Source organism: Theobroma cacao, chromosome 6 (assembly GCF_000208745.1).
Source record: "Theobroma cacao cultivar B97-61/B2 chromosome 6, Criollo_cocoa_genome_V2, whole genome shotgun sequence".
Classification (NCBI taxonomy): Eukaryota; Viridiplantae; Streptophyta; class Magnoliopsida; order Malvales; family Malvaceae; genus Theobroma; species Theobroma cacao.
Window position 1 is genome coordinate 20691404 of NC_030855.1, and position 10026 is coordinate 20701429.

Below are 10026 nucleotides of genomic sequence, written 5' to 3' on the forward strand. Positions count from 1 at the left end.
TAAATAATGATCCAAATCAAATTCATTAATTTATCATATCTAAAGACACTATTAATTAGGTCTAAATTAACACCGATTTTAAGATATTATTTGGGGTGATATTAAGAGATTAAAAGGCAAACCCCGAAATTCAGCTCTGATTATGGACTAAGGAATGTCAAGGGTAGTGGTACTAACATTTCAAGCTTGTTCAAACACTGTTTACTGAGTGAGTGGTGGACAGCATAGGTGAATAATTTCAACTAACGGAATAACTACATGAAACTTGCTTTTGTAAGGTCATCTATAGGCTCATAGCCGACAAATTTTCACATGGGTTACCCAATTAATCAAATCTTTAATTTCCACCTTCTTTTTAGTTTTTATTTTTAAAACACAAGTCTCAAAGAACAGTAATCCTTTTGATTCTTGATTACCTTGGTCCGAAAATACCGCTGATTTTGCACCCGCTTTTCAACATTCGCAGTAAATAGAAATTGACTTGATGGGTTGTCCCACCATGGATGGAAAACGGTGGGGGTTGGTTTCAACTGAAACTCAACCAAAAATCAAACATGTTTTAGCCAACCTTCCCCATACTCCGCAAACAACATTCCAATTCAACCGCACATTTTTATCACTTCCCGGATTCAAAGTGAAAACAGAATTTATGATGATTCGGTTTGATTTATATTTTTTACAATTTTGTAAAAATATAAATCAAATGAAACTTATATTAACATCTTTTAAACGTGGGCTGCTACATGTCAAGGTGAAAGGTTTTTATGTTTAAAGCTAATAATTTGTTTGATTACATTATTAACGTAAATTATATGCATCTCAAATAGTTTTTATAAAATTTTATTATGATATTTAATTATTACAAGCGTTTATATTTATTCATTGTCATATTATAATACTATCACTTGATCACAATATGTCCATTCATATAAAAATAAAATTAAAGATTATAAATACTTAATTACTTTTAAAAGTTTTCAACTTTTGAATTTATTTATTAAAAATGTGATAACATTTGATTCACTAATAATGTACAGAATTTATACAATACAATCATCAAGTATAAACTTTTATTCAATCATTATTTGTTGTTAAATTTAAAAATAAGAATTCCAGTTGCAATTGTAATTATGTGATTCATATTGTTTGCATAATTGTACAGAACGTCCACCGTTTATAATAATTCTGTGCTCGATGAACAATTGTTACATGACAACTATTTTTGTGGCTTGGTGGTTTATACTAAAGCAATCATGTTGTCCATGGGTGATAAAAATTACAAAGGCAATAAACAAATTTCACGACTGGGACCGCAAAACAATCAAGTTCCAAAATCATTCAGCTTTTGAATATTCATTAGTTTTTGCAAGACCGAACTATAATTTAAGCTTTTGCAATTTGCATGCATTTAACCGCTGTTGCTGTTCCCACATTGAAACAATATTGTTCGCATGATTTTGCCACAATTTTGGGCTTTAAGTTTACATTTTTTGAATACTCGAAAATATGAAAAGTCAACAAAATAAGGTGAGACAAAATGATGAACAGGGAATGATGTTTTGTCCTCATGATGGCCAATCGATGCCATCAAGTGGTAAAAACCATAAAACATAGAGACGTGGATGAATTGTGAGCACTAATCACTCTTTTGTCTTGGGGGGCCGGGGGGTGGGCGGTGGCGGGCTTTTGAGAAAGTTCATGGAAGGAACAGGCCTAATATTATTCCATAGGGATTGATTTGCCCTAGTGAAAATCAGCCGCTCTACTTTACTTTTAACTTGTACCTTTCTTGTTTTAAGGTTTCAAACCCACCGTTATACATCATGACAAGACAGATTACCCTATACTAGTTTTGTTCAATTCTTAGAGGCAGGATTAAAAACAAAAAGGAATAAAGAGAAGAAAATTTTACTCAAGTTAAATTCATAAATCGGATTGGTAAGATCAAGGGGAAAGCTTTGAGAATCTATTCAAAGGTACCAACTGATTAAAAATAGAATATATAAGCATGTAATCTTAGATAGTTAAATTCGAGTTATAACACTCTTTTAGGTTTGATTTATAATACTAATACTAATACTAATAATAGTTCGGTATTCATTAATTGAAATTATTAGAGTCTTTTGCCACGGGCTGTGTTACTTGTAGTTTGGTGCAATTTTATTTCTTTTTGGTTATGTTTGGCCTACTGCGAGCTGTCGTGCATGAGATTGATTAGTTCTGTCAGGTCGCATTCATGAGCCATGGCCGCATTACAACTTCAAGCAAATTGAGTCATTGAGGTTTCAAAGGGATGTTCTCCAACTTAATTTAAGTCACGTGAAGAATGTGAATGGAAGTTCTAGTAAAGATTTCGGAATCTCAATGATTATTGGGTATAAAACATAACAATCAATTACTTTTTTAATTTAAAAAGAAATTTTAAAATCCTATTTTTTATATAAAAAATATATATATACTTATGATTATATTAAATATTTAAAAAATAAAAACATCTATTATTACCTCTTTTTAGAAAGATTAAAATCGAAAAAGTCAGGTCACTTTTTTTGAATTTCGGTGATACGTGCCCAACATCCCACAGACAAAAAAAAAAAACCCAAAGACACATTGTAGCAGATTGGATTGGCTATGGGCTGATAGTTCAATTCAAAGTTGGGTTTTGCTTCGTACCCAATGCCTTTTGTTGTCTCACGGTGTCATATCATAAACCTTTAGTTTTGTGACAAGTGGATAAGCAGGATCCATAGGCTCAATCGACCTGATTTTATGATATCCTGTCATTTCGTTAGGTAATGGCTTGAGGTTGGGGAAGAGGGGCCAGGCCGGGGCGGCCTAGCCGGCCACCACACCCATATCTACCTATGTCCACATCTTAGCCTTTTTAGTTAGCCAAATTTTAAGAAAACACGGTTGTATCTATCATAAATTACTGCTTAATTTCACTTTAAATGTTTAATTCTCCATTTCCATTAAGTAATACCTGCAGCTAGAAACGAGTAATACTTTAAATCTTAATCCTTCTATTTGCCATTAATTCGCACTTATACTAGTACTTTTTCTTTTAATCTTTGGATTTAATTCAACCCTTTTTTTTTTTTTGCAACACCAACAGAATTCTAAGTATGGAAACTCCCAATGGGTGAGTGGTGATACAATGTTAAAATAATAAAATGTCATAAACAAACTATTAATTGTTATTTGTTGAACAATGAGGTGGATATTGAGCTACAATAGTGAAGAATAAAAATATCTTTTCATTTACCATCTCTATTTACATGTTCAGATTCAACTTTAGGATCTCAGAAAACCCTCCTTAGGCCCCAGTGCAAGATATCGAAACATGACATTTGGCCCAAGGAACAAAATGAAGTTATATTTCTCTACTACTACCGGCGAAGAAAGAGGGAGGAGAAAAAACAAAGAAAGAATCCAAAGAGCAAACTGACTATTCCTTCTTTCCCTTGTACCATCGGGACAAAAGAATTGATGCTTCCGATAAGATAAACCCGTAACCTTTTGGCAGCAAACAATCAACTAACTAATTGAATCATATTTCAGCCTACCATGTTGTAAACAAAAGAAAATCAATAAAAGAATTTATACAGGTATCTGTTTTTCCCTCCTTTAAGAAGAACCCATCAAAGAATGGATCATCGATCCTTTGCCGGCCAGATAGATAACTTCATTAAATATACCCAAAGCTCTCACAAACTGCCGACGTAAGCTCCAAAGAAAGAGGATTCTCAATCCATTCACCGATTGTTGTGGCAAAGGAAAGCAAGGAAGAACAGACAAAGTTGCGGTGAGGGGCTACGTTAATCCTACAAAGAGGGCAAGTTGGACGAACTTTGAGCCAGGCATCAATGCAGTGAACATGAAAACTATGGTGGCATATGGGCAGCGCTCGGAGTTTTTCCTCCTTGGAGACCTTGCTAAGGCACACCACGCAATCCATTTCGTGGCTGCTGCTTCCTTTTCCAAACCATTGCTTTAACCATTTGTCGTAAACATGGAGGCAGCTGATAACGAGGAAAGCCATGAAAACCAAGATGATTGGAAGCATCTTGGCTGAATATTTTGATAGAATTCTGGGATGCACAGCTTCAAATTCAAGCAAGTTGTTTTAGTCGGTTGTTTTGGGGATAAGGAAAGAAATCTCGGAGGAATTTGTTTGGTCTGGCCCGAGTCAAACTTTATGATCCTATTTCTTGGACAGGAAAGCCAGGGGCGCTGGCTGCTGCCGTGTATACTGGCAAGTGGCCAATATGGAAACTGGGTCGTAAGAGGCTGAGGTGGAAACCCGTGGCCCTCGTCTTATATTCGTTGAAGATTTACTCCATTCCCGGCTTTGACAAATTAAAACATGTCCGCTATCAACAGTAGGTCTAGATGTTCAGTCAGAGAACTCCAGCAATTAGTTAAATGACCAAATCATAAAAGCTAAAGCTTTATACTGAAAACGTGTAAAATTGGCGTCTTCCTTTGAATTGCTGAGGCTTGAAGCATGCAATAAATATGGGCCAGCCTACCCGTTCATGAATTTATATATGCAATGTATCATGTGACGAAAAGGCCAAAGGCCGAATACTAGTAGGACTCCTTGATATTTTTCCTTAAAATTCTAGATACCAGGAAATTAGAATCTTTTTTTATTAATTAAATGTACATATGAAAGGTAAAAAACCACTCCTAACCAACTTCTTGTACGTTTGTGTGTGACAATTTTGAATTTGTTTAATAATTGAGTTTGATATGAAATAAAATTAAATTATTTAAGCAGCCTATATTTTCTTAATTTGATCAGCTTCTTAGCATTACAAATCCTGCTTTTTATTACGAGTGAAATACTATTAGGATAAGTCGTTTGAGTGAAATAAAAGATCATGTGGGCATAGGCTTTTAATAAACTGTTGATGGGCACTCTATCCGTTCGTTTCTAATCAAATCAAAACTGGAGGCCTAAAAATTGATGGCCAGGATGAAAACCCAAATCCACCAAATCACCAGGCCCTTTAACATCAATGCGGGCTTTCGGAAAAAGTAGAGAGTATAAGACTGAACTCGTTATCCAAAACCCAGCGCCTGCAAATATCAGACGAGTATCTCTTTTTAACCGTGTGTGGCTCTCTCCGCTTCACGTTCTTTTCTTTTTTGGCTCTTCCAAAACACTCTCTGCATCTCAAATTTCTATAGCCGAACTCAGTTTCTCTTTCTCTCCACATCTATCTTATTCTGATATTATCAGCATTTTTGTAAAGAAAGAAAAAGCTGTCTCTTTTTTGGTTACTGAAATGCTGGCGTCTCAATTGTGCTGTTATATTTTGTTGAGACAAGATTTTAAGTCCAGAGTTTGATCCTTTGGGCTGAATGAGCTCCCATGCCTTTACTAGGTAGACTTTTCCTTTCTGGGTTTCTCTTTGTTTCCGTTATTTTGCTTTAGTTCAAGAGATTTTTACTGCTTCTGACCACTGCGAAGAAGAAATATGTCAGATTTTTTTGCCTTCGCAATTGGCAAGTTTAGCTTCAATTTGTAGTTGTTGAGTTTGTCTTTTGGTAGACGAAAGTGGGTTACTTGTATGGATTTTGTGTTGATAGGTTGTTAAGAATTCTTGTTGTCATTTTATTTGTCCCTCCTCTGGTTCTTTTCACCAGAAAAAGAACTCTTGCAGCAAATATATTGGTCCTTTTTCATATTTGGTTTTTCTCTTGGGTTTGTGCTTCTTTCACCAGCTTCTGCTGATAATTAACTATGAGCATCTTTGTTGTGCTTGGCTGCCTGGACAGATATTGCCACTGCTCAACCTTCCTTGCAAAGTCATCTGGTTCCATTGAGGGCTCAAACTCTTATCCAGGGTCAAGTTTTGTCAAATCCATGGAAATCCTCCCAACTTCCTACAAGGCTAAATTTTCATGTGGGGCACCTGGAGACTCTGACTCAAGGTGGTAAACTCCAGATTAGAGCTGTTGCTACCCTTGAACCCAAGTGCTCAGTTCCAAAAGAAGATGGACGTAATACGTCACAGCTTGGCCGTGATTCAAGTCCTTCGTCCACTCAGCTTGAATCTTTGAAGTCGGGAGACTCAGATGAGGAACCGGATGAGAGAGAAAAGTTAAGACGGATGCGGATTTCTAAAGCAAATAAGGGAAACACACCATGGAACAAAGGCAGGAAGCACAGTGCCGGTAAATTTCCCTTAATTGACCTAGGCTCTTGCACTAGTCAGTCTGTTTCTATTTTATTTAGTGCATTGTTGTTACAGTTTTATGACAAATGCGTATACTTGTATCTGCAGAAACCCTTCAACGGATAAGGGAGGGAACAAGGCTTGCAATGCAGAATCCTAAGGTGATGTCATGTAAGAATTTTTTATGTTTTGAATGTGGATTGAACTTTGTATGTTTTTGTGTTTGCATAGAGTGAAATTAATTACATCAATAAACCTGTTCTCCAGCATTTAGGTTGTCGTCTGGTACACATTTGAATCATTTAATTCATTCCTGGTTAAGAACAAAAACCGAAAGGTCAGGTCGTGAACTCTTAGAAGGCCCCCCTTCCATCCTTTTATTTTGTACATTATTAAGGTGCAATCTTTCATTGCAATCAAAATAAAAATTGGTATGAATATTGTGTGAATCTACTGATCTATCTGTCCTTAAATAATGAGATCTCCCCCACGCCATAGCATAAATTGACTAATTGCTGTAGTTTCTCATCTTTCTAGAGCATCTATATTTGAATTGTCTGAAGTGTTCCAATCAGTTGTTCATTTATACTCTGTCAAAAAAAAGTTGTTCATTTATAGATGAGGAATGTTTCATTTATATATTTGAAATTTTGTATATCTGGAACTTACTTCTTTCTTTCATAGTTTCCTTTCACATTAGTGAACCTCTACCGATCTCTTTTGAGAATGAAGCATTTCTAATGACTTTTTTTTAAAAAAAAAAAAAGATGGAAATGTGCTAGTTGAATGGGGAATTGATGGTGTTATCTATGGAATATTGAGATTGCCTTACACCAAGTTGAAAGGAAAATATCTTCTTCATCTCATATGCAATCACATTTATTTGTCACCAGATTTTTTTACTTCTTAAAATAAATTGGAAATGCAGGTCAAAATGAAGTTGGTTAACCTTGGACATGCTCAGAGGTGGGTACTTTCTTGTCAGGCTTTTAGTTTTAAAATGCCATCTCTATCTATTAAATTCTAGAAAGTCCTAGTCATTCAGAGTTCTTATATCTGTCCAGAATTGGCTTGTACTTGGGTTTCAAATACCATATATCAAAATATCTGAAATTTATATATGCTTTTGTTTCTACCTTGTTTGACTCTCTTCATAATGATCCTACAGCAAAGAGACAAGAGAAAAAATTGGAATTGGAGTGCAAATGGGATGGGAAAGGCGCCGTGAGAAGTTAATGGTGCAGGAAAATTGCCACTTTGAGTGGATGAACTTGATTGCGGAAGCTTCTAGAAAAGGCTATTTGGGTGAGGAAGAGCTGCAGTGGGATTCTTACAAGATACTAGCTGCGCAGCTGACAAAGGATTGGTTGGAAAGTGTCGAAGAAAGGAAAACGATGCCTAGAACAAAAGGTAGCAAGAGAGCACCAAAATCCCTTGAACAGAGAAGGAAAATTGCAGCGGCCATTGCAGCCAAATGGGCTGATCCCGTAAGTGCTTGCACGATTTTTTTCCTTCAGCTGTGAAGATATGTCATGGATAGCAAGCAGAACCTATAGGAGTTCAGCATAAAAATGATCCCAACTGATGCCAAAATTGTAGTGACCCTTCACAAATAAATAAAGAAAAGGATGGAAAAAGTGGAAAAATAGTGTTGCAATGAGAAAGGGGAAAGTTTGTGATATTAGCATAGTAGGAAACCTGAATATTTTATTAGGCACCTCACTCTTGTCAGACCCAATTCAACTGAGGAAACTTAGGTTTGGAGGTTTCTATCCACATGCAGATCGAGCTTGGATCTGGATTACGAGCTTGTTGACTTTCCCAAGTACTTTTATTTTATTTTCTTTTCAAACTGGACACCCAAATCTCAACCTTGTCAATATTTACTGTTTAGCTGCCTTAATTCCCCTCACCACCGTCTAGGCATCTATAGTCAATTGAATTGTTGCGGACTGAGAATACCCAAGATGGGATTATTCCAACTGATGTCACTTAATACTGATTTAATTACCACCAAGGTATCCTTATAGTTGCATCTGAACTTGGGTTTTTGTTTCTTGTTATTTCCCTGAATAGGAATACCGTAAAAGAGTTTGCTCTGGCTTGGCAAAATATCATGGCACACAAGCTGGGGCTGAAAGAAAACCGAAGAGGAAGCCAACGGGTGGTACACAGTCCAAGCAGAGCCCCTCAAAGAGGAAAGCTAGTGACACAAACTATTCTTCTACTAGTGAGACTATAAGCCCAATTGAGCGGTTAAGTTTACGAAGAAGAAATAAACCACTTTATAAGGATCCTATGGCAAGTTCCAAACTTGAGATGATAAAGAACATCAGAGCACAAAGAGCAACAGAAGAATCCAGGAAAATAGAAGCTGTTGAACGAGCAAGGTTAGCCATTTGTTCTTTGTCTTGGCTTATATTCTGCAAGCATATAACATGAATGGTAGCAATGCGAAATGCAAGGGTTGCTATGCCTGTTCAAACCTTCTTAGATATTTCTCTTAATCATTTCCATGCATCATCCTCTTACATATTTTGTAGCAATGAGAAAAATAGGTTGCTAATTCACTGGATAACTCTATGCTTTCATATATGACACTGCAGACTTTTAATTGCTGAAGCTGAGAAGGCTGCGAAAGCCCTCGAGGTTGCTGCAGTGAAGAGCCCTGTTGCTCGAGCTTCCCTCATTGAAACCAGAAAGCTTATAGCAGAAGCAATTCAATCAATTGAATCCATTGAGAGAGGACAGGTTACATCCGATGAGAATGGTGGATATATTTCTGTTGACTCAGCTGAACCAGTTAGCCAGGTTGAAAAGAAAACGCAAATCGAATCTGAAAACAGTGGTTTGAGCCAAGCAGAACAGAAAGAAGTAAATGGGAAGCAAAACCTTTCATTAAGTAAGAATGAGGAGTTTAATTTCCCTAACTTCATGTTCCAGAGGATAGTGAACGGTGACAATGATGAACTTACTTCTCCGAGCTCGAATAATTATAGTTTATCAACTCTCAACTTTGAAAGTTTAATTAAGAAGTCTGATTCATCTAAACATGTTGACCTGTTGGAAACAAATGGGATTATCAAACATGAGAGGAATCCTCTACCAAATGGAATCAAAGTTAAGCTGAAGGATGGTGACGTGCCCTCTAAACCAGTTACTGTAACTAGGAAATGGGTCCGTGGTAAGCTTGTTGAAGTGACTGAAGAAGCTTCATAAATATCATAAACTCGACATAGATATTCATCTGAGCTTCCTGAACATACTGAGCATATACTGCAATGTGTTATCTGCAAGAGTCCAACAATCTTCATGAAGGAGCTTGGGCACTGCCACTGACTTGTGGAGTTTTCCCAATTATCAGCTCTATTTAATATTTGCAATTGGCAGAATCAATCTATTGATATTACTGCGGCACTTGAAGCACAGATGTATCTGTCAGTACTTTTTTTAAAATTCTAATATTAGATTAGTTCTTAAATGAAAAAGTATTACTTTCTTCATTTTTAGCTCTTTGTTGAACTGCCTTATTCTGAACCATGAATGCTGTGAACTACAACGTGTAGGCGATAGAGTCTGACTGAGGTGCTACATTAGAATCCTGGTTTGGAGTTTTGCATGGCAAACTATAATGCTTTATATGTACATATTCAAAGACTGCATGGAATGCAGGTTTGTATTACATGAAAACATTCACCAGGTAAAACCTTTTCCAGATTTCAACTATGGTAGTGTTTTAAGTAAAAACACAGCTCTACTTATTACAGTCTTGGTAGCTCTTAACTTGGGAGTTGATTTTTTTCCCCACTTCTGTCCTCTTGCTTTCTTTCTCTTCTTT

General features: G+C 36.3%; 1 protein-coding gene across 1 annotated transcript; it reads left to right on the top strand.

The window, feature by feature from the left end:
- On the top strand, positions 5076–9697 carry LOC18596322. The gene is made up of 7 exons (XM_007024725.2): positions 5076–5393; positions 5788–6186; positions 6297–6349; positions 7117–7154; positions 7357–7675; positions 8265–8578; positions 8795–9697. Exons 1-7 carry the CDS (start codon positions 5381–5383, stop codon positions 9405–9407), a joined length of 1749 nt encoding a protein of 582 aa, XP_007024787.2. The 5' UTR covers positions 5076–5380; the 3' UTR covers positions 9408–9697.

What these genes read in the sequence shown, in the direction of transcription:
- LOC18596322 (XM_007024725.2), top strand. An exon ending in AGGCAGGAAGCACAGTGCCG is followed by an intron (nt 6,187 to 6,296) that starts GTAAATTTCCCT and finishes TTGTATCTGCAG; the next exon opens with AAACCCTTCAACGGATAAGG. An exon ending in CAGCCAAATGGGCTGATCCC is followed by an intron (nt 7,676 to 8,264) that starts GTAAGTGCTTGC and finishes TTCCCTGAATAG; the next exon opens with GAATACCGTAAAAGAGTTTG.